This window comes from Camponotus vicinus, unplaced genomic scaffold (assembly GCF_025532165.1).
Source record: "Camponotus vicinus isolate PSW18456_S1 unplaced genomic scaffold, iyCamVici1.0 SCAF_4, whole genome shotgun sequence".
NCBI lineage: Eukaryota > Metazoa > Arthropoda > Insecta > Hymenoptera > Formicidae > Camponotus > Camponotus vicinus.
Window position 1 is genome coordinate 23858595 of NW_028141976.1, and position 26690 is coordinate 23885284.

General features: G+C 31.9%; 4 protein-coding genes across 5 annotated transcripts in view; 1 reads left to right on the forward strand and 3 right to left on the reverse strand.

Annotated features, from left to right (window-relative positions):
- LOC145971304 (uncharacterized) overlaps nt 1–10249 on the forward strand; it is a 21700-nt gene extending 11451 nt beyond the window's left edge. Inside the window, 5 exon segments of the mRNA XM_083098846.1 lie at nt 8760–8953; nt 9109–9303; nt 9513–9755; nt 9916–10056; nt 10059–10249. Coding sequence (XP_082954972.1) covers nt 8760–8953; nt 9109–9303; nt 9513–9755; nt 9916–10056; nt 10059–10079 — 794 coding nt within the window. The 3' untranslated portion in view covers nt 10080–10249.
- On the reverse strand, nt 1446–4084 carry LOC145971300 (uncharacterized). Its single transcript, XM_083098840.1, has one exon. It carries the CDS (start codon nt 4081–4083, stop codon nt 1588–1590), a length of 2496 nt encoding a protein of 831 aa, XP_082954966.1. The 5' UTR covers nt 4084; the 3' UTR covers nt 1446–1587.
- LOC145971301 (uncharacterized) lies at nt 4210–5710 on the reverse strand. The gene has a single exon (XM_083098841.1). The coding sequence runs from the start codon at nt 5352–5354 to the stop codon at nt 4221–4223; it is 1134 nt and encodes a 377-aa protein (XP_082954967.1). The 5' UTR covers nt 5355–5710; the 3' UTR covers nt 4210–4220.
- A 2365-nt stretch (nt 10250–12614) lies between the features above and the next one.
- Ethr (ecdysis triggering hormone receptor) overlaps nt 12615–26690 on the reverse strand; it is a 42741-nt gene continuing 28665 nt past the window's right edge. The window contains exon 6 of one of the 2 annotated variants that reach the window (XM_083096557.1): nt 12615–14262. In XM_083096557.1, the coding sequence (XP_082952683.1) occupies nt 13536–14262 (727 nt within the window). In that variant the 3' untranslated portion in view covers nt 12615–13535. Of the gene's footprint in view, nt 14263–14960; nt 15961–26690 lie in introns of those variants that run through there. The other variant, XM_083096558.1, reaches the window with a different exon arrangement.

The following is a 26690-nucleotide window of genomic DNA, read 5'->3' on the forward strand; positions in this document are numbered from 1 at the left end:
CTAACGGGGTAGGAACGGTAACGAACGGCTATTGAACGGCTCAGAAACGACTATCAAACGTGTAAGGAACGACTATCGAACGGGTCAGAAACGGCTAACGAACGGCTATCGAACGGGTCAGAAACGGCTATCGAACGGGGCAGGAACGACAACTAACGGGGTAGGAACGGTAACGAACGGCTATTGAACGGGTCAGAAACGGCTATCGAACGGGTCAGAAACGGCTATCGAACGGGGCAGGAACGACAACTAACGGGGTAGGAACGGTAACGAACGGCTATTGAACGGGTCAGAAACGGCTATCGAACGGGGCAGGAACGGTTATCGAACAGTAACGAATGATAAAACGCACGGTGATACTCGGGGCACACATCGTTTGATCGACGAATCGAAACAACGATGGATCGGCGATCGGGAATAACCGAGGAAGCGAAGAAACAACATAGTTTAGAGAAACAGCAGTTGGTGAACGAATTGCACGCGCCGGCGAGAAAAAATTTTCCCCGAAGACATGTCATAGTGCGGGGATACGATGACTTGTGGCAAGCTGACATTGTCGAGATGCGTCCGTACTCTCGTTTCAACAGAGGTTACCACTACATACTTACAGTCATCGATGCGTTGAGCAAGCACGCGTGGGCCGCACCACTCAAGAGTAAAGGCGGAAGCGAGACAGCTGACGCTATCGCTGAGATAATTCGAAATAGCAAAAGATGTCCGAAAAACTTACAGACTGATATGGGGAAGGAATTTTATAACGCTGACGTGCAACGGCTCATGCGGAAACATGACATCAATCATTATTCTACATATTCAGTATTGAAGGCATCGATCGTTGAGCGATTCAATCGCACGCTGAAAAACGACATGTGGAAGATGTTTACGCTGAACGGATCTTACAAGTGGATCAGCGCGTTGCCGCGACTCGTATCGGATTACAACGCGCGCAAGCATCGAACGATCGGTATGCGACCCGTCGACGTTACCCCCGCGGTCGCTGAAAGACTCTTGGCTACTGTGTATAACCGTGTAAATATCGCGGGTCCGGCAAAATTCAAAGTAGGTGACTCGGTACGCGTTAGCAAGTACAAGACAATTTTTGAGAAAGGTTACACGCCAAATTGGACAACCGAAGTGTTTAAAATTGTAAAAGTGCAGCATACTAATCCCGTAAGCTATCTACTTGAGGATTATCGTAAAAAACCTATCGCTGGAGCGTTCTACGAGCACGAGTTGCATCGCGCGAATTATCCGGACGTGTATCTCGTGGAGAAAGTACTGCGTAGGAGGGGTGACGAGGTTTACGTGAAATGGTTGGGATTTGACAATTCGCACAATTCTTGGATACATAAAGACAATGTGATTTAATTCATACAGTGTTTATTTTTAATTTTCTGGAAAAAATATATATGTATAACATATATAATATTTGAAAAATGAAAATATACATAAAAATCCTTATCAATATTCCTTGCGATAGTACATGTATTTTTTAATATAAGATGTATGAGATATGCATTACAAAAATATATGAAATATAAAAATACAAAAATCTTTATTAATATTTCTTTCACACACACACACATTTTACAATGGTATCTTATAATGCCCCCACGGTAGCGTATCGGTGGTTTCGGGTACGATATACCGCTTGTCGTCGTACGGACTCAGAGCAATTTTTGTCTCGCGGATTGTGTATACTTGGTGCAATTTCGATCGTATACACGACTGCTGGCGCGTCATTTCAATTTCTTCTTTCAAACACCGTGTGTAATCGTCAAACGTTATCGTTCTCGCGACAACGTTGCTCTTGACGCCTTTAACTTTCTTCGTATCCTTTTTCCCATCGACTCGTAATGCGTACATTTTTGCTCTGAGCCCGGCAAATTCGGTCATTATGGCACCGTTATTTTCATCCTTCATTAGACCCGGTACCTTTTTATTTACGAGCGGCATACCGTACGCATTGTTTGCAGCATAATCGCTAGTGTCGAATCTGCTGACGTCGCGCTTCATATTTTTGTACATGTCTTCGCACTCAATGTGATATATGAGACTATCGGTATCGGTGTACATGACCTTACATTTGTCGCGATACAGGGGAGACATATACTCATGATGAAACTCGTACAAACATGTCTTGGATATGTCGAGTATACACATACCCACGTAGATTGGTTTGTAGAATTTCACCTCGAGTTTGCGCAATTCCACAGCTATTAAATTTTCCGAAAAGACGCTTCTGCTGTGGAAATTTGGTTTAGCGATCATTGCCTCTGCACCGTACCGCCCGTCCCAGTGAGTTAGTAATTTTACATCAACGCGATTGCGCACATTTTCCATCGTTTTGCCAAACACCGCATTGTTCATTAATTTGTATAAATTTTTTTCAAAATCGTTTTTAGCCAATGTTCTAAAATGTGTATTGAGTTCTATGTAATTTCGAAGCCAGGGAGATTGAGAAAACTGTAAAATTCTATGTATTTTTGTAACGCGAAGACCGTGACGCGTACACTGCTGCAGGTTGCGGTAGTGTATCACGTAACGCTTTTTATCGTATAGCGTTGCAAGCAGTTTGAATTCCCGCTTGCCAGGTGGTTTGTCGCGTGTCGGGCAAAACGGTAGGTCAGTGTGCGCATCGTGAAGATGTTGCGGATACTCGAGATCGACTTCGAGGATATAGCCTGTAGGCGAATCTAGCGCGATCGATGCTACGTCAAAATTCGACACGTCGTCGACCCATCGAAAATCGGCGTAAGGCAACGGTTGACACATTGCCCATCCGTACAAATTATTTACATCAAAGTACATCAAGTATGATGATGGTTTCGATGGATCGTATGACTCCATGTACTTGTTATTAGCACGCGCGTATCTGTTGGAACACTGACTCAGACCACCACGTATACCGCGTTCGATAAACATAACCATGTCGATGTCGGTAAGCAATTCAAACGTAATCTTGGTATGCTTCAACATGGCGTCCCACGTGTATCCGGGGAGAGTATAGTAATACGCAGGGTCGAGTCCGTAACTTTCGATACATTTGTTGCGAAAGTTTTCAAAAATATCGGCTAATAACAAGACATCGATTTTAAGATATAAATCGCTATATTCGCCTAGCGTTCGAATGGAGAATCGCGTCCAGATGGTCTCGGCGTGCGCATAATCGCTCTCGGATATAGTTTCACCGGTTAAGGAACTGTAAAATGATTCGCGCGGTGGTAAACATGTATCTTGCAACTTGTCAACGGAATCGATGTATTCGTATGGAAACACACCTTTTCGTGTTAATAATTTGAAGTTTTCACTCGATAAGTTTTGAAATTCTGATTTTAAAATATCTAGTTTATCTTTATCTAGATAAGATGCTAATTTGTCGAGACTTGCCGTAAGAAATTTGAATGAATCGATGAAGCGTAATTTTACTTGATTTTTTGGTTTTTCTTCCTTAAGATCGACATTTTTGGTAAACGATATATATTTCTCTTTCGTTATTGGAAGTAACTCGACTCTCCCTTCGAACGCTGTGGCTATTTCCTCGATAATGAAATGCGAATCATAACCGGATAAATTATGAAACACTATCGGAATACAGAAAGACTCTTTATAATTTAAATTACAATTTGAATGCGCGGGACCTCTGTACCGTCCAGTCAAATGGCAATGATCGCGTACGCGTGTATCATCTTGCGCGAACGGTTTTTCGCATATATGACATTGAGTAGCGCTATTAAATTTTTCACACTCTTCGAATGTTAAATCTACCATAGGGACATTAGTAGTTAAAATATTTTTTACACGAAATGCTAACATTTTAAGTTGCTCGACGAACCATGCTATACAATCGGTACTGCGACGCGAATGATATGCTGATAATGAGTCGTCGTACGAGCAATATATATAATATGCTATGCTAAATACTTGATGGTGCTGGCACATATTCTTCTCTTCCTCCATCTTGGCCAGAACGCATTCCAAGTCGGCGTACACGATGAATGGAAGCTGCTCTTTCCTGTTGTAATTGTTGAACGATAACCACTTGTCCTTATCGCTCGGTAACCGGATAGCGCAGTCGTTCATCTTTCCGCAGTCTACCGTATGTAACTGCAACTTGTCGTCCGAACCAAAGTAATGCAAGCATCTATAAAAGAAAATAAAAATTTTTTAAAAATTAAAGATTTATATACAATTTGCTACATAACTTATAATTATTTAAATTATACACACCGATCGCAGATATATTTTTGATTCTTGTGTTTGCTCAGTTGCGAGCTCACGAGCCGGGATAAATTTTTGATCCATGCGAAATGTCCGACATTGTTGCCGTCTTCCACGTATAGCAGATTCACATGCTTGTCCCGCTTCTGCTGCGAAAGACGTATCGGAACAATGCCGTTCTTCTCTTCGATGCTGTACACGTTGATCGAAATATCGTTGACAAGTTCAAATTTTTTAATCTGATTGACAGTCACTGGAAACTCAATGTCCCGGAGATTCAGCACTGTCGCGTAATGCGGGTACGATGATTCCCGTTCCGCATTCCTTTCGGCGGGATATAGAGCGGCGACCACTGCCCACGCGAAACACGCATTGTCTTTTGATTGTACGTTAATCACCGCTCTCTTCATCACAATCTCCCGCGGCAATTTTATATGACATCCCGCGCGCATAGGATTATACTTATTTATATTTACAGTCAAATTCAATATTCGCGACAATGCCCACCCGCTATCGCGTTCCTGAAATTCTTCCAGCGATGCTAGAGTGGGTTCGATAACGCGACGCTCGTACCACTCGTGTAAATCGGATGTGCGAAAGAGTTCACAGTTTCTCGTATTGGTACTTTTATTTGCGCGCTTATCACCCGACACAAATTCACCATTGAATATAGTGTTCACTTTTACACTGTAGTGTCTTCTTATAACGTCCTGCACATGTTCTATCACAATGTCTTTGGCGTCATCGAGAAATTGACGAGGTTCGATATGGTTTGCGTTAATCACAGCACCGGTCAGAATACGGTTATCGAACGCGGTATCAATCTCGCGCCACACAAGTTCATTTTGATGCGCGCTACATCCGGCACCCGCGTTATTGTCGCCACTGTAATTACCACCACTGGGCATAAACTGTCTCTGCAATCGAGTCTTTGCACCTTCGAGTCGCGCGATCCGAGCAATCAATGATTGTCGATTCCCGATCGATAATCGTAGTCGTTTGATCCGACTTTGCTCTTCCAGCGACTCGATGTACTCGTTGCATCGTTGTAGCCATGCAAAATATTCGCCCAAGGTGGCAATTTGGTTGGATCGCTCCACCAGGTCGCGTTCAGTCTGTTCGATATTTTCCATTTTTTTTTCACTGAGTGCAAATTGGGCACATATTGCATGGAAATCTTATATACAACGGCTCGCTACACCTTGAACAAAATCGGCCATCCATCGCATTAAGTGTCTCAATTTTATGTTTTCTAATAGCATACATCATTTGGCTATCCACGCCTTGCAATGCAATCATACACGAAGGACATACAGCTAGAGCACCACCCGTGGAATAATAACTGTATATGATACAAAATTTTGTACTACGTGCGTTTAAAGCATTAATTTCCGCAACAGACACTATTTTCTCTCTGAATTCCGTGGAGTTCTCACTGCAGTCACTAATGCAGTCACTGTCAGATGACAACGCGTGATCTTCGTCTTCCATTTTTATATATATATATATATTATCACACAACACTGACAGAACACTATACTTTTTGACTATACTTTTACTATACCGACGCGACGTGTCGATGCGCGTTCAAATCATGTACTGTGACTTGATGCGCTTCAATCCTCCCTGTATTTCGTCTAAACCTTTTCATCTTTGTGTAAAATAAATAAGTGGTGTATCATAATAATCATTTATTTACATCTCAGAAAGAATTCGTTCTCTCACACGCGCGGCAAGGGCACAAAGCAGCCGAATATCGGCGCTGATACGTTGCAATTCTTCCTAGAAAAAATATGGAAAATAATTCTGGCCCTAATATTCAATCCTCTTCAAATACCGCTGTTTACCATCTGGACATCGGTTTATGATTGTTTATACTCGTCATAAAACATCCAACACATCCCCAAGCGTCCCCCGCCCCGCCCCGCAGCCCCCGCGCCTACGAAATCCCCTCCGTCCCGCGTGACGTCATTCCCCCGCGTTTATATTGTTTATGTTAAAAAATATATATAATGAAGAGGAGTCTGCTGCACTAGAGTGTCATTTCTTTCGTTGCTCTTCTGTGTTTCGGTGGTCTTGTGCAATGGCTGAAGAAAACGTAATTATCATCGACGACGATACGGATGATGATTACGATGATTGGATGGATCCAGCTGTGGCGGAGAGGATGGAGATAGAGAGAGAGGAGAGAGAGAGGAGAGAGATGGAAGATGATGAATCTGATATAGAACCCTTGGCGAAGGACAGTGATTATGATAGTGACAATAGTGTCGATATTCTTGATGAACGGTTACAAAAGAAACAGCGAGATTTAAGCATACCTGAAATAATGACATACAACGAAGCAACAAAGATATGTTGCATTTCCTATTACTACATGGAAAATGGATCGAAATATTGTATCGAATGCTTTCTAAGTGTACCGTATCAGTTTGAAGAAACTAGTGCTGTTCGAGAACATAGAACCATAGCTTATGTTCATTTGGAAAATTCGAGTATGTCATGCACAGGGTGCAGAAAATGTTTGAATCAAATATTGGCCTGCAACATGTGCCCTATTTGCACAAATTAAATAAATGGATCATGGATAACATTATAAGTAACTTACAATTTATTATATATCAAAAGTATCTTAAAATAAATTATTATTTTTTTTATTTTAATTAAGATAAAATTAATGTAGCGTTTTTCCTGTTTCAGGAGCTGCCTTCCCCTTACAGCCCGGCGCACCGTCCGCATTATTTTATATTCATTTTTTTTTCTTTTTTTTATTTCTATATTTTATTAATTTCTTAAATTTTACATAATTTTACTATTAAGTACACACACACACACACACACACACACACACACACACACACACACACACAAAATTTGTAATACTCATACACATTTTAAATTTCTATTTCAAAAAAATTGCAATTATTTACACGCCTTTTCCTTGCGCTCCAATCCTTTGCGTGCTCTCGCATTAGAAGTCTCGCTATCGTTCTCTCTCGTACGCGATATTATTGTTCTCTCTCACACGCGCGGCAAGGGTACAAAGCAGTCAAACATCGGTTTATGATTGTTTATACTTGTCATAAAACATCCAACACAAGCGTCCCCCGCCCTGCCCCGCAGCCCCCGCGGCTACGAAATCCCCTCCGTCCCGCGTGACGTCATTCCCCCGCGCCGCTGAGATCCCCTCGCGCCTCACCCCCCCTGAGAGGACCTGAGTTAGAACCCGCCTTGTATACCTACTAATAAATGATGCGATAATGATATTTAAAAAAGAATTTTTTTCCGAAATGATCTTATTAATGAAGAAAAAATTAATCAAATAAATGTAAAATTGAAATTAGATATTGAAAAATTTCCTGTTACTAATATATTATCAATACATGTATTGATCATTGCATTCCTCAGTCTAATTAGCAGAATACGACCCACGTGTATATTTATGGAGCAATCTCATATCATGTGATAATCAAATCTATGATTTATTATTCTGTGCTCGTTTGTATTATGCAAGTAACAATTTCCTGTGATAGTAATATTTATTAACAAGATATTCGAAATATGAAACGATAAATAAGTTATATCTATTATTATATAAGCAGGTATTATATAAGCAGCTATTTCGAATCTTAATAATGATTGTCTTTTATTAATAGCACAAATTTCATTAATGAAGATACAGATAATTTTGAATTATATATGCCCATAAATACTTTTATGTTTTAACATAAATATTTTTATGTTTTAAAAATAATTCTAAATATTTCTGTTTGTTAATTAAATAAAAAAAAATATCACTGAATATATTTTTTAGAGAACTTTAAACTATTGTTCAGCATTATATATAATAAGACGGTTTCATCAGTTATAATATGATTAAACACGTTGCATAGAATTATGTAATATGCTGTGGTTTTTGCTCATCTGTGAAATATTTATTTTCCAAAAAAATAATCTGTTTAAAATCTGTTTAAAAAATAATGTTTGTTTTTGTGTGACGCAAGGAGTAATTCATGAAGATTTTAATTGTTTAAGTCAGACAAAATATTTTTTATGTAAATTACATACGTTTCTCTTTTTTGCTCGTATTTTTGAATTATTTTGAAAAAGAGTATATATATGTAGTCATATCTTGTAGTAATCCCGTTATGTATTGCATTATATTATCATGCATGTATTATATTATAAAAGTCAAGAAAATGCTCTATTATTATGCTATTACTCCGAAATTATAAAGTAAAAGTTTTAATATAAAAATTAAAGTCGTTTATCATTCAAAATGCTATAATTTTTAGAACATTTTTATTTTTTTTTGGAATAGATGACTTTAATTGTAATATATTGATAATAATTCCATTATATTAATTTAGCAATTATAATATTCTTATTTTAGATAGTAATGTAGATATTTTAGATAGTAATATACTAGATTTAGATATTATGGAAATATTTGCATTGTGTACATTTCGCACATGTCATTTCTTTTTTAATTAATCTGAAAAATAAATTCTTAAAAATAATCAATGATTACTATTTAGGTGAAGAATGGTATAACAAAAAAAATATATCGACATTGGATCCGAAAGCTTATCACGATTTATTGACGAATATTCGACAGAATTGGATAATGTGGAATTATAATTCGAATGAATCATATATTCTTCAAGAACCCGATGTCAAAGATCCATCAATGGGACAATCGGCTGTGATACGCGAAATTTTCAATGATAAGGTAGTAAAACAATTATGATAATTTAATGGAAAATGCAAGAGAAACAATTTCACAAGACTACAAAATGACTCAACGAATACACGGTATTTAGGCTCGACCGAGAGAATCTCTTTGCGCATTAATAAATACCAAATTTCATTTATTACTCTCTACAGAAAAATGGATTTTTCATAGAATGCGGTGCATACGACGGAGAAACGCGTAGCAACACGTTGTTTCTGGAGCGATTTAAAGGATGGTCGGGTCTTCTCATAGAGGCGGATCCCATCAATTTTACAAAGATGCTTCAGAAAAACAGAAGAGCTTATCTTTCGCCGACGTGTCTCAGCGTTATTAAGAGCCCTACGGTGGTAAGGAATAATAATCAACTTGTCATGACTTGTCACCGTTAACGATGACTTTAGAACAACGCTATCAGTTGCGAAACTCGAGCTCCGACTTCTTAGTACATACTAAAGATGTTACTCAAACTCCAGAACAGTTGCTCGAGCTTCAGAATATTACGCGAATTTCGATGGAAAAATGTAACAAATTTCTTATTAAAATCTTGAAATTATAGGCATCTTTTCTCATGGCAAGGAACATAGGACATTTGCATGAGCCTGAGAACACAACGGAAAATGTACCCGCGAATACGCTCGATGTGGCTTACATGGGCGAACATATCCGCGTGCAGTGTTTTCCATTGATACTGTACATCGCTGCATTAAAAGTAAAGACAATCGATTATTTCAGTCTCGATATCGAAGGCAATGAGATTGACGTGCTAGAAACAATCCCCTTTAATGAGGTGGATATAAAGGTACATATATTTGATGTAATCTATTCAGAAATTTCTGTTTGAGCAACTGGATTTACTCGCCGCACCTTCGGCGAGTGTTATTCCTTCCGTTTCTACAAATGGAATGGAATAATTTCCGCGGCATACTGATCAGCATACAAGATGTACGTTTACGTTTTAGGCTCTGTCTGTGGAATATATACACAATCCGAAGGGCCAAAAATATCTGATTGATATGATGGAACAGCGGGGATACTACGTTTATAGTTTTGTGAAACAGATGGATAACTTGGCGAATGATATTATTTTTGTAAAACGCAATACGTGATGAATGAGAATAGATGAAATAAAATCTCTAGAACTTCTTTCTTTAAATAGAAAAATTATCTTCCTATTTAATTTTTTATATCCTAGTCATAGTTGTAATTATGTATTGTTTCTCATGAAACGAAGGCATATTGTAGATAAATGAAAAATATTAGATTGTTAATAAAAACATTGTATTATACAAGATATTTACAAAAAATCATATATATCCTTCTAATAAAATAAATTATTTTCTATTTACGATCTATGGTTCAATAAATAACATAACAATAATCGCAATAATTATTTTAATAATTATAAATAATAATTATAAATAAACAGGAATAAACTAAGTTTTACAAATAGGAACTTATGATCTTATGATACATTGATCATAATTTTATTTGACAGAAATTAATCGTATTTTGTTTCACAATTCTCTCGATTAACTTTTCTTCATTTAACTGATTATTATACACATTTCACGCTTTTAATATATTTTATTGTATTATGAATGTGAACATGAACTTATGTTTATTCTGCAAGCAATACTTTAACAAGAATAAAATAATAATTAAGATACCAATATTCTCAAATTAGTACGATATGCGATAATAATATTTTTGAGTGCACTATTAAGTAAGAGCTGCTTAAATATTAATTAATTATTTCGATAAAATATATAAAACTGTTCCATACTCTTTGCTTTATAACAATTTTTCTAAAAATTCTATATTTTATAAATTGCTGAAACAAGTAAAATAAACATTTATTGATTCTGCGTTTAATCATATCAAGATGATATTCTGTATTTATCTAAATAAAATTAATTCATATATATAATCAAACTTTCTTTTCAAATTACGAGAGAATTGTTAACATGTAGACGTACGTCTGTACGTACTATTTATAATAATAATTTCTATATATTATAATAAATATATTAATTTATATATTATAATAATATAATTATAAATTATTATAATAATATAATAATATATTATTTATAATAATTTATAATAATATTTCTCTCCCTCTCTCTCTCTCTCTCTCTCTCTCTCTCAGTTCTCATAAGTTTCTTGATGAATTAGAAGGTGGTTTCGCTTCACGAGAATATTTGCCAAAGATATGAATTCTACGTTTATTTGATGTCGGAAATTAAGCAGATTAAACCACAAATCGAATTTGCAATAATTTCAAAGCAAATTTCACTTTATAGATGTTTTATTAAGAATCTTAATGATAAATGTATTTAATAATAAAACAAATAGCAAATTATGTGCAATATATAATGTTCTATAATTAAATTTTTAAAAAATTTTAAATTTAGATATATATATATATATATATACTATATATATATGTAAATTATTACAATTGAGAGAAAATGGCAGAAATTTCTGATTTACTTTCTATACAAAATTTTTGCGTCAAATTTGATTTTGTAGATTGTTATTTTTTAGGATGATAATATATGATTGTATTTAGCAGAGATAATGATGAGCACAAATTGAATGTGATTAATTTAGATTTATATTCTTAGGTCCAAAATGTTCGCAAATGTGTATTCAATTGAACCTTCTATCGAATACGTGTATTATAGATTATAGCAAAGTCGGCATAATATTTTAATATATAACAGATATACTAATATCTCCTATTATATTTGATATTGGACGTAACTCTTATATTGTATAATATTTCTCGAATGTGTTTTTTCCGGTATTGAATTTCAAGATTTTTATATATAACATATAGAGCTCTTTGTGTATATCAAATATTAATTAATTTTATTAATATTTTATTGTTTCTTATATAAAAGGATGAAGTATAATATCGATAAAAATTTTGTAATATTAACAAATTTTCAATACATAATTCAATTTCAATAATATTAAAAAATTAATCAAATATTATGATGTAACAATAATAATATAATAAGTTTCTCTTGTATGGATAAAAATTTTTGTAAAGTGTTTTTTCCTTCTTCTCTATAATAAAATATCTTTGGTAATTATAATAATGAATAGTTTACTGATGATAAAAATTTATGCGTTAATCATCTTTATTAAAGAATACTTGCTAATAAAAAAAGATGGTGTTAAGAATAACACAGTTAACAACATTACAATTTTTCGAGTTGACTGTGCGCTCGTTGAATTAAATTGTTATTAGCTTAACAATGAAAACACCAACCATCTATATATACATATCTATATTTATTTAAGTCAGACTTTTCTTTTTTATTCCGTTAAAAAACAAGATGCAGTTAATCCTAAAAATTCCTAAAATATTTTTTATATGAGCATTTCTACAACAATTGCATAGAAGCTTCGTAATTTTTGAGATATTTCATATAGATTTGCTATTTTACGATATTATTTCGATAATTTCTCACAAACGTACTTCATATTTAAATTATCTACGTTCTCGTGTTAAAAAGTATTTCTTCTCAGATGCCTGCATCATAAAAATATCTATTATAATATCTACTATATTTGCTTGTAACAAAATGCATCAAGTTAAAATGCAAATTAATTCTAATTTATGTATAAAAATTACGACTTTTCATTTTTGTGCCGATGTTTAATAACATTTCGCTTCCATTGTTGGGTTTTACCACTGATTACCGATGAAATAACAAATTTTTGATTCCTAAAATACAACAAAACAATTTCAATGCTAATTATTATTAAAAAGCGAGACATAGTGAGAAAAATCATTAAAAATAATTCACTATTTGCATAATGGTTTATGTTTTCTATGCTTGCTATATTTAACTCTCTTTTGCCTACATATTTGCTCAATTGAATCTTTAAATTAAATATAAATAACTACGAGATTAAAATATTTAGGAACAGAAGATTGCGGTTTTTTCATTTTTCCCATGCATTCCTTAATTCTTGGAAGAATTACTTCTACTTATCATATATATATAATCGAGGAACTAAAATTATATATCATGATCTCGTCACAGTGAATATCTAATACAATTATTGTACTCTAATCTCGTTTGGACTTGTGAATCGCATCTAGTCTAACGCTGACGTAACATTCAGTGAACATTTAATTAACAATTATTTCATAGCCACTGCTACAAAATCTTTTTGAATAGTCTATCATTTTAATTATTTAATTTTAATAAATTATCTGTATGATCGCACATGTACGATCATGAAAATACCGGGATAGTAGAACAACGAAAAGAGTTGGAGCATATATCGAGGGACGAGAGAAAATCCAGTTCATTTGCTCGATTCATTGATCCGTGTTTAATCCTTTAATGGATTGTGCTTAATAAATTATATTAGTATATGAAAAATATTCATTAAAATTAATAATAAAGTATATAATTATAAGATATAATTACTTTGATAAAGATTGCTCAAAAATTCAATTCTAGTTTTGTAAGACGATATAAAATAAAAAGTTAAAAAATGTCGTAAGACAAAGTGACAAGATAAAACGTTTTAAATCAGTATGGCTTACGGAAAGTCAAACGTAACTTTCTTGCTTTTTCTTCACGATACTTCCGGTCACGACAGTTGTAAGTAAAGGCAATTTAATCTGTTTGTCTGTAGTTGCTTGATCATTGCATGGTACTTTGACGCTGCAGCTCTTGTTGCTACTATGTCTTCGCCAAAAGTCCGAGTGGTTACTACTGCAATTGGTCGATCCGGTTGTATAAGTGCCCGTACGTTCTGATGTTTTCTTTTTTTTCCGTCTAGTAATTCCCAAGCCGCATAGCTTGAGAAAAGCTTCCCTGAATTTCGTGGACATCAAATTATAAAGGATTGGATTTATTGCCGAATTTAAATAGAACATCACTCGACAAAAGTATAGGAGGCTGTAGTAGCCTTCTATGCCGAGCGAAACGATCGTCTTGGGTGGTGCAATGATAATCCAGAGAGTAAGTGATCGAAACGGCAACAAACACAAAAAGAAGGAGAGGACCACAGTTGCTAACATCAGGACTACCTGCTTGCGATATTTAAGCAGGTTGTTCGCCGGTCCACGGCTTATTGTCGGATTCGCCATCAAATGTCTCGCAATCACTGTGTATAAGACTATCAAGATCAGCAAAGGAATCACGAAGAATACCACGATCGTCGTTAGAATGAAGCCCGTCATCCATGTCGTCGAAGCTGGGGTTGTACAAGTTGGAATATATGTTCCATCGATGTTCTCCTCCATCTCGTAGGTTACCATTAGCAAAATGGGACTAAAATGTGTTAAAAGAGACAGAGATCGATTACTGTCGCGCGCACGTGTCGCGTATATAACGAAGCTTTTAGTAAATTATCATAATGTTGCGTACCATGCAGCGTTAAGTCTTTCTAAAATACGATACCTTATAAAAAAATAAAAATAAAAATTTCTCTACAGTATGTAAGTACAGTTATGTAAAGTATATATACAATATGAATAATTATTTATGACATTTAAAAATCAAATCAAATCTCCAGAAAAAGGAAAATAAGGTCAGTTGACAATCACGAAAAAATATTGACGAAAATTTTCCATTTATTTTCGCATTTTAAAAATATCAATATAAGAAATATTCATGTGACATTTAGTTATTCTATTCAGATTCGCGCTCGCGTGTATAATAATCGTTTGCAATACTACGATAACGAAATCACACTTATACTCGAAATTTTTCAAACTTATTCACTCAAATCATTCATTCGATTCTCATATATAACTTTCGCAAAAATCTGCAAAGTTTAATATCTCAAAAGTTTTCTTCATGTTAGTTCCATTCCATCTAGTATAGAGGTTCTCCTTCTCTCATTCAGTCTTAAGTTTCTTCCAGTGATTTATTAGAAGTACGAATAAAAGTTATAATTTTTAATGTTATTATACTCTTTTGTTATAAATATAATTTTCCGATCTTTCCTACGTTCGTTTATTATATATATATATATATATATATATATATATATATATATATATAATTTTTCAATGCTTTCACATATCCTTTTCGATAATTTTTATAAATATAACTTTCTGATAGTTCTATATATTTCTTTTTATAATAGATATTTTTAATACTTTCATATCGTTTTATTGTAAGCATAATTTTTCAATATTTCCATGTTCTGTTTTATAATATAAACATATCATTGTTTTTTAGAATTTGAAAATGTCAATGCTAATATTTTGTTTGATATTAATTGACATTTTCATTAATACGTCATTAATTTTTTATATACATAGATGTATTTTTTGCATCGCATTGGCAAGTCATAGTATTGTATTTCTTGCTATATTTCACAAAAAGTTTTCCTCCTGATTTAGATCCTCCTGCTGATTCGCCGTGATTCTCCTCGCGCTGACAATCGTACTTCTCAGATGCGTGCCTCTCTCGCCCGCAAAACCGCACAGTTTCAGGAAACCTCGTCTGAATTTACTGCTCATCAGATTATACAATATCGGATTGCCGGCGCTGTTCAAATAAAACATGATCCTGCAGAAATTCAGCAGGCCGAAAAACGTGTCGTAATCGATCGCGGCTATCTCTTCGACGGGCGCTATCACGATGTAGAAGATGAGGAGCCGGTAGGGTGACAGACACACGAAGAAACTTATGACTATGGTCAGCAGCATGTACACCACCTGTCTCCTGGCACGGCTATGATACGAATCGCTGGTGTTACCGGATGAATCGCGAATAAGGTGATTCACGATGAATGAATATAGTACCACGAGTATCACGAACGGCGCGACAAAGAAGAGCAACACCAATAGCAGGAAGAACGTGACACTGGCGATAGTGTTGGCCTGTGTCAGGCACACCGGCACGCGATTCACCTGATCCGCCACCTGCTGATCGCTCCCGACGTCAGCGACGACGACCTGTGTGACACCGTGACTTGTCATCCTCATTTCGCGATACTGCGATACCCAGACCATCGGACTGCAATCGAGAAAGAAAAAACCAAGAACATACTTTATTTCGTATTTATTTCTCTTATAACGAGACCGCGACTTCGATGCGCCAATTCGCGGTGACAAGCGGACAGAAGAAGGAGGCAGAAAAGCGAGACGAAAGTTTAATCGATCATTCAATGATTCGAGAACAACCCGGTGGAAATACCCCTCTGGAAGATGGATCGAGAACACGACTGATGAGATAAAGACAGATTGCAGTTTGTGATATGTTGATACATCGCTTACTAAGCTAAGACGTGTGCTTAAGTGGCTTACTTCCCCAAAACTACTTAAACGTGTCTTAACTTGGTAAAGACAGATGTCCTTGACGAACTTTAAGAATTATTTTATTCACTTAATTAGGTAATTATACATATTTTGTTGGTCAACATAATGTTTATGAAGATATCTCGCAAGATATATATTAACCAACCTAATAAATTATATCAGAAAAATTATATCGCCTTAAGTAAATTTAAAGAGAAGGAAGGAACACAAAGTTTCTAAAATTTTTTTTCACAGATTAAATGTAAAAGAGGAATGTTTGATATTATTTTCTGGTTTATTTAAAAAATAATTATTATACCAATTTATAATGAAAATTTTTAAATATTTATTTTGTGGTTTAAATCTTTAAATTTTAATGGAACCTCGCTAAAATTATGTCGAATATTGTACTGATATAATTCCATTCAAAGTAATTTTTTAGTATGTAACAAGATTTATTTTTTATTCAATGATTTTAGAAATATACTTTTAATATAGAATTTATTCATAAAAGTTCAATTTTTTAAATGCAACTATAAATAAACTTTCTAAATAGGCCTAATTATTATAATAAAGCTACTATAATTGCAGATTGTGTCTGTATATCGTGTAAAATTATTACGAGAACAATCATCAAGTCACTTAGTGTCAATGTAAAATATATATCTGCGTATGAGAAATGAAAACTTTCTTGTTAGAAGAATCATAACTAAATCTATATCTATCGTTATTTAAGTTTACATTTATTATCATCCAAATTTATATAATATAATTTTGATTGTAATATGCCTCTTTTATGGACATAAATTTAACGAGTGCATACGCGAAAAGCAGAATGCTCCTCATCCGACTTTAATCTTGCATAATTACAATCTTTTTCTAAAAAAATCTTTACAATTTTAAGAAGAATTTAAAAATAATTTTAATAATTTTAAGAAGAATTTAAAAATAAAAATGCAAGAAAAATATTAGAAAGAAATTATAGTTTTTCTTTTTACACATTTTTTTATAATAAAAGATGCAGAAGAAAAATGGATATGGTCAAATTGATCCAATGAGAGTACATAAAGATTAATGTCTAAGCATTATTAACGAACTGCGCTTAACTCCAAAATTAGGTCAAGTTGCTCAGACAACTCTTTTTTGTATTTTTTATGAAAGTCGTTTATTTAGCGTATTTATTATGGAAAAGAGAATGAAAATGATTAATATAAATTTTTTATTTAAAATTGAGACACAAGAGTGCTAACAATAGCCAATCATTGATCTTTTTCGCGATAATTAACGTAACATTTCCTATAGAAAATGTATAGCATGCTAAATCTATTTTTTCTACAAATCCCATGTGAGAATAGATGTTAGATGGATACTAAAATAACTTTAAAATAAATTTTATTCAAACATAGAAAAAGTAAACATAGAAAAATTATCAATCTGCTACGAGCATAGGCAAAGAAAAATGTTATACGATTGTACCTTCCCACGCCATGAAACAGAATATCGTATTTTCCTTTTGTTCGGACACTTTACACGAGGGTATTACAAGTCGAACTCAATTTTCGCGCACAGACGGGATAGTATCGGATTTCCTCGAGTGCTTGATAAAATGTGATTTCGATAATTGCATACTTCCATTTATTTCGACGCACTTTCGCATGCCTGCAAAAAAAAGTGATGGTCTTTTTAATCCTTAAATAAAAAGTGCCAGAATATTACATTGCGGTTTTTTAATTCATCCATTTGAATCTATTGATAATATTGATAATTTTTCATTTACAATTTAGAATAGATAACTTAATGAATATAATATAAATAATTATCAACAAAAGACATAAAAATATTATGCTTTGCTTTTGTAGAATTTACCGAGCTATTTAAATTTTATAAAACGTAACATTGTATTGAAATCCTACATTTATCAACAATGACGAAATATTTAATTAATGATAATTAATCTTCAACATACTAACTTAATAAAAGAGAATCGAGAACGAAAACTCTGAGAGACTTCAAAATAGTTATATATATTATCTTGTCGAGATGCTATTGCTTCGCATAAGATCGAGAGACACGTTTTAGGGCGATCTATCACTGAAATGCGTCGTTGTTCGCATTCAATAAAGCGAAATATCCTACTATGACTTTACAGAATTTTCCGACAGAGAAATTTATTTGCCTTGTTCTCGAATTTTTGCAAGGATTTATGGAATTCGCAATTATCATAAGAAAAAGAAATGTCAAGATGTTGAGAGCTCCATATTCAGAAGATTACATTCTACAAATCTGTGTTATAAAAGTGAAAAAGAAAAATATATGGAAATATATTATCTGTCTAAAACCCGCGCTTTAGGCGATTAATTTTGCAAGAAAGTTTACAATAAAAATCTATTTATAATTTTATATTGCATTATTTTAATATATATTATGATATGATTTTGTTTATATAAGTATTTTATATAAGTTTATGTAAGTATTTCCTTCAAAACGTGTTTTTTACGACATATAAAATCTTATAAATTCTTATATATTCTTATATATTTTGTATAATATATGAAATTATAAATAAAATTTTGTTTCGAATTTTGTCGCAAATTATAGAACATTTACAGCAAATTCTAAATAGAAATTATGATAATATAATACAATAACAAAAATATAATAACCAAATGAAAAGTGTCCTCTATTCTTCTTGTTGATTCTACTTAAAAGCATCTATAATTAATCTTTAGAGCTGTTTAAAATACAATTACAATCATTTTCCTCTTTATATATGGATTGATTAATTATTAATTTTTCTACGGATAAGTAAATTTTATGCTCGGGAGTGTAAAGAATAGTAAATTGCAGATAATCTATAGAGAATATACGGATGAGAATAAATAATGCGAGAATCACTTTGTGAGCACAGATATTTAATAGATATACGTAATATATAAGAATGTACAGTTTCTTCTTTCGTAAAAGATTATCGTACTTTAAAATACATGACTATTAAGATTTACAATTATAGAAGTAGATTACATGGAGATTCAAGCAAGAAAATATGTAATATTTTTGTAAAATTGATTTTGAAGTTACTCGCGAAATTGTGTGAATGTAATCTAATAAAATAAAAAAGAGTATATTTTTGCATTTCATTAGAATTATAATATTTAACTTCCGCTTTTGCAAACTGAAAAGCAATTTTATGTTGCTTTGCAATTTTTAATTTTTATACATATGCAGGATGTTTCATAACTTGCGATTTTAATTTTAATCACAGATTCTCTAATAAATTTAATCTCATAGCGAACTTGATTGCTCTATAAAGTTATTTAGTAAAAAAGCAAAACTCCTAAATATGAAATATATAATTTTTACAAATAATTTTATCACATGAAAAGCACATTGCAAATAATATAATATATAATTTTAGTTAATTAATTTTAGTTAATGTGTGTTAAATATTTTATTATTAAGATTTTTATCATTGTGTATTTGCAATTACGTAACTTCATCGGTTTTCAGTTTACATCAATGTACGGAATAGTACTGGTGATTCAATTATAAAAAATATCAAGCATTAATAATTTTCAAAACCATTTATTATACAAAGGAAAGTTTGTTGCAGACGAAGGAGTGTTGAAATCGATAACAAAGTCATTTAATTCAATTACTTTCAACTTCAGTTAGAAAAGTTAGGTAATGTTAAAAATTAAAAAGTTATAAGTTTATTTTTCCCCTAAAAAGATGTCGATTTCAAATTGGTTAAGAAGTTTATAAATATTAAAAATTGTAAGCTTAGACAACTGTATACATATGGTATATATATATGAATGTACAATTATACATAAAAATATAACAAAAAAAAACAACAAAAAGAATGAAATATTATTTACATGTTAATAAAATCTCAGCAATCAATTTTAAAAATACTTCTGCATAGAGATCTGCCAAGAAAACAGAAACGTTTTCCAACCGTTTTGATTTCTAAGTGAAACAGAAATTGGCGAAAATAAAGCAAATGTATTTGATGCGAGTTTTCATGAGTTCGTGATAAGCTCTGCTTTAATTCGCGTTTGCAATTTTATTACTTCATCGTAGCGATTCATACGCTGCATAAAAAAACAAAATTTCATAAACTTATTTTCACTTCGCGAAAAAACTCACACGTGCAAAAACCGCACTCCAAACTTTTCACCATAATGCATTAACGACATGCATACATGTATTAAGTATTTTACTCGCAAAATGAAGCTGGAAATTGGCAAAAAAAATATGCAGTTTGTTTATTCGAGTATATCTTTCTCTCATAATAACAATAATAGTGTACAAACGTAAATGTTCTTTTTTCCACTATAAAACATGTCATGTATCAACGAGTTTAGCTATTACACGAACATTTCTAATGTTCGGTTTTTTAGTGTTTTCTCTTTCTTTCCCCATCAATATCATGTCCCAATAAATCCAAAATTATAATTCGAAAACGTGCTTCTAGTTGGAAAACATCGAACTTCGTGAAGGGATTATATCTCGGTCCCGTTAATACGGTTATCCAGCTTTTCTTAAGAACTCCGGATCGTGTCGATGAAATCCTTCTATAATCCACAAATTTCCGGATATACCACAGATCCGCATTCTTAATATATTTTCCACGATAAAATTAGAAGTAGAAAATATTAGAAATAGATGTAAGAGAGTTTATCCCACTAACTTTTTACATACATAGTAAAAATATGCACATAATAAAAAATATATCTATATTATTTTTAATTTTTTTCATGTAAAAATATTAAAGCATATTTACTATTTAAATTTTAACAGACATATACATAACACTAGAGAAAGAGAAAGAAAGAGAGAGATCAAAATAAATATAAATAAATACATTTTTAAATCACACAATATTAAATATTAAATATTGAATGGATGGTTTAAGAAGATAAGTATAATCTTCGAAAATCAAAATAATTAGAAATCATAATTAAAAACTCAAAACAATTATTTTAGAACAAAAATATATCTATAATTTATAATACGCTGTACAATAATCTAATCTTAATTCCTAAAAATATCATACAAAGATAAGATAGCGCCCATTTTTGTGAATTTTTAATCAAGTAAATATATTTTCTGCTATTTTATATAAAATATAGGCGTCCATAAATGTAACGAGAAATGTACACATCGTTTTTGCACTTGGTACGTTTAGTTTGATTTCTAAGTGTAATACAATCTGTACAATAGAGTTGAATTGCTTCTTACTCTACTCTCAAAGTTCCGATTTTGAAAGCGCTTAAACAGTATTCGCGTAGAAGGAGGAATGCCAAGTATGTGTTACTAGTTTCCCTTTGGTGTATTTCATCAACCGTATAACATTCTTTGTCAAATAGTTAAAGTATACATATATTGGGAATAAATTGAGAGCCAAAATATATAATACAGATATCATTTCTTCATTATACTCTTAATTATAGAAAAAAAGAGATATTTTTATTTGTTATTCTCTCTGAATATTGAATGATATTGCATATATAATTGCATCATTCAATTATAATTTTAAGTTATGCATTGCTTAATAAAATCAAATTTATTTAAAACCATAGTAACAAAATATAATTTTGTTCTCCATTTGAAATTTATAATTAGTTAAGCAGGAAAGTTGTTTTCTCTTTTCAGTTATTAATTATTCGAAAACTAATGAAAAGTTTTTATCTAAATCGCTTAATATCACACTTAATATCACAGATGTACATTATATTAAATATTTAAAAGATATAATAAATAAATAACGATTTTCTTTAATATTTTCGTTAATAAACATGTTAAAATTAATTGAAATAGCCATTTAAAAATTCGAAAAGTTAAAGATACTCCGAGTTCAGAGAAAGTATAGGAAGAAGAATCGGAAAAAGAAAGAGAGAGAAAAGGCATGATAAAATCTAATTCTTAATAAGCTCTTAATTCTTACTCGAGATTAATTTTCTGGAACGTAGCATTTAATTCAAGATACGTTTCTAGTAATATCGAGATGTTTGCTTAGGGTGCAGCTCCCTGTTTCCTTGTTTTATAAGTAGCTATAAACTTAGGCTCTCTGTATTTGATGACTGAGAGACGTCGATTTGCGCACATAACGCGTACACAACGTATATAGACTTCTGTGAAAAGTGGTTTACGGGCGATATCGTTTTTTATGACACGTGTGCGGTCCTACCACAGCGTGTGTAAGGTCGCTTTTATCTGGGTAAACGCGAGGGTGCGAGGGTGGCATAGAGAGACCGGAACTTTATGAAGCAAAAATCGAATCGCCTATCTTTTTTCTATCGTTGATAGAACTTTTCTATTGTCCTATTCAAAATATAATGCTTTCCTATCGTTCTATTCAAAATATATAGTTAAAAAGAATAATTCCGTGGTTATTTCTGAAAATTCATTTTACAAATAAATTTATTTGCGATTTTATAATTTGAAATTTCTCTTAATGCAAAATCTTTTCTCTATCAAGCTCAGTTTTACACATTTCTGATTGGGCTTTTCAAAATTGATTAACTGAGTTTTTAAAAAATGATTAATTTTTTTTATCTTCTAAAAAAAATATATATATTAAAAATGTATATTATTAAGCATTATCTTAATCAGGAAAAATTAGTATAATTTTGCTTTTGATTTTATTTAGTATTTTGATTTTATTTTAATTTTAATTTTTTACGATAAACTTTTTGTGTGTGTGGGTGTATTAATATAACATAATAAATATCAAAAATACTTCAATAAATTAATAAATTAGTACTCTTTTTCTCTAAACGAATTGTGGCAGGAAAGTTTTCATTTTAAATGTTATCGCTAAACTTTACTTGAAAAATATATCATGCATGACATATATTTCAATAGTATATTATATTTGTAATAAATATATGATATGCCATTCAAATATATGTCAATATATACCTACATATAGTTTTAATACATGTATTTGTATGATACTTTTACGAAACTTAATAAATTTACGATACTTTTTTTTATACGTATCAATCTGCAGTCTCAAGAAAGCGTATGTATCATCTTTTAATATTCGAACGTATAAGCGTGCATACTTTTAAAGTGCACATGTCGAGAATAACTTGAGAGACAAAATATGATATAAATGTAATTTTTTTCATTACACTTTTCATTACAGAAGAGAAAAATTTACTAATATTTTTATCTTATTCCTTCTCTAAATGATACCATATGGCATATCCTTGCTTGGGATTTACCAAGCAAAAATTGCTTTTATCCATTCTTTCTCCTCTTTCTTCACTTTTATTTCAAGTACATTCTGAAAGAAAAATGTAACTTGTATGCAGATATAATATCATAAAATAGCTTCAGAATCCCACAAAGCTTTATATGACATATTTCAGTTCGCATAATATAAAGTTACACATATTTCTATCTGTCGATGATATATATTAATATTTTTATCGAATAATCCCTTTTTACCCTAAAATCTTCAATTATCATAATTTATATTATATTATTCAAAAAATAGCATACGAGTAGTTTTTAGAATGCATAGTGCCCTTTAAATGAAATCTTGCTTTTATCAAACATACAACATCAAAACTATAATCTTATATATTAATCTTATATATTAATGATCGGTAAAATTTATTTTGCATGTCCTTCATATGATCGTCTATGCATATATTTAAGATATTTTATTTAAAAAAAAGAGAAAATAATCAGTTGCATTTTATGCGACATCAGGTGGCACTCTCTTTCAATGAACTTGACGGGCATTCTTTTATGAGGAAAATTGCAACGAAGACACAATCGGGCACTCGCGAACATTGACGAGTCCGTTCATTCACAGCGTAGACTTAAATGCACTGATGCGAAATAAAAGTCTATTGGCAAACCTTCACCTCGTTTTTACTCATTAAGTTCTTTTACGAAAACGATGCAGGCACGCTACCATTCTTTTCTTGGTGAAATCTCGATAAATTCAAGCCTTTGTCTTCACAATTCGTTCAATATTTTTAAATCCTAATGCTCCTCCATAAAAACTCGGATATTTTAATAATAGTTTGGAGCCTGTGTAAATATCGCAAAGTCTACTTCTGATCTTTATATCATCAGCGCATTTAATGCGTCCCGAGTGTATAATAGAGCCGAAGGCTCATAATGTATAACGTACTATGAGAAAGTGTTGCACTTTGATGAGGTTACGTCATTTTTATCAGAATATGACAGAGTATAATATGTTTTCTTGCATATCTGTGGTTGACTTGTATCGAAAAGAGGAATTTTTAAAGAATCATTTAAGAGATACCATAACGTAAGAAATATCAATGTAATATTCTCATATGTGAGCAATTTACATGCTCATTTTATGCGTCGATATGCACGCGTCTTGTATGTTGCAGGATTTCAATAAAGGGATTTCAATTATGTGTCTTTGAATCCGTGCGATTTAGCAACGAGAAATTTCTTAATTTCGTAGAAAACGGAGTTTCTGCATGTGACACGTAGTTTCTGGAATAACACGAGCAAAATTTATTGTTGTGTACAATATTAGTATCGTGTTCATTAACTTTGTCACTGGAGAGGAGCACATAATCGCAAATAGAAATCCTTTGATATTGTCGAAATCTTGTTTGTATCTAAATTCCTTTAAAAAGTATCTTAATATAAATTCTCTTTCTCTCTATTTTTCGGATAGCGTTTAAACAAAATACAAAACACGATATAAAATAAATTAATATTATTAATTTTAATACTTCTTTATTATGTTCTAAAACAATCACTGTTGAAATGAATGTGTTGCATTAAATAATTAACGATATTTTAACGAAATATCTTGAAAACAATGACAAAAATTAAAATTACTATTAATCGTTAATGGTATTTTCGTATTTTAAGAAGACTTATTTAATGATTCAAATGCAATACAAATTTTTTTTCGAATACCAATTCTGTTTAAATACTAAATATTACATTGAAAAAAAGAACTATCAAAATTTTGAAATTTAAAAATGTCTGAGATAATAGCTATACAGAATATCTTAGAAATGAATATACATTAAACAGATTCCAACAGAACAATGAAGTTAAAGAAATAGCATCTTGCACGATTCGCCGCAGGCACATCTATATTTCTACATATGCATCAATGTCGCTTGCGGCACCTATTGCTTTATGCATGCAACACGACACGCATGAATAATTAGAAGTTTTATACAAACGAAAGGAAATACACGTATAAGTACGTTATCCTACTATGGATATATTATTGTGAGAAAATGTTCTTTAATTATTCTCTTTATGAAATATCTTTTTGAGCTAGAATATATACAGGGTGAGTCAAAAGTGTGTTAAAAATTTGTGAGCGTGTTTCTGGATAAAAAAGAAGAACAAATATTCATATGAACATGGTCGCAAATGCTTCGTTATCGAAATAATAAATATAACATAAATTAGCAGTATCAAATAATAATTTACAGTTTGATTGTTTACAGTTTTGTTGTTGTTTACAAGAGATACTCTACGTGCCCTCTATCATTTTCAATATATGCCTGAGCACGACGTCTACATAACTGGCGCACTTGTTCGAAAACCGGGATTTCCACGGCCTATCTTGCAAGCATTATAGACACGTGTCCATAGGTCATCTTCACTGTTAACTATTGTTTGATAGACGACGTTTCTTGAAAATGATGGAGGACACGTAGAGCATCTCTTGTAAAGAACAACAAAACTGTAAACGTTCAAATAAATAAATAATTAAATAAATTATTTGATACTGCTAATTTATGTTCATTATTTTGATAACGAAGCATTTGCGACCATATGTTCATATGAACATTTGTTCTTCTTTTTTATCCAGGAACATGCTCAGAAATTTTTAACACATACTTTTGACTCACCCTGTATATAAAACGCGCATATCAAATATTTAGCAATTCAGTTATGAGTCTAATGATAAATTCTACAATTAATTTATAGTCATTTTTTTCATTTTCCCATCATTAAAATATTAAAGCGTTAGTTAATAAAGAATTAAAGAATTTGGCTAATTAAATATATATGTAACAACATTTGCCAATTCAAATTCTTTTATGCAGAAATAATAATAAACTATTTTACTATGGGAATAAAATCTCGTATAATTTTTTTGCGAAAGTAAGTTAATAATTTCTGATATATAATTTAACAATGTGCATATATTGTATTCATCAAATAAATTATTTCCAAATTTCAAAAGTTAATGAAAAATGCAAAGTTAATGAAGAATGCAAAACCTTCTATTATCAATTTAATTCGAATAAATAACTAATTTAATTCTCAAATGATAACATATAAATTATTCCCATCTCAAATTATTTTCGGTATTTCAGAAGTTATTTTCAACTTTGTTTATCAATATTTTACAATTTCGTAGTTTTCAAAAGTTATATATAGAATTATTAGTTCAAAAACAAATGATAT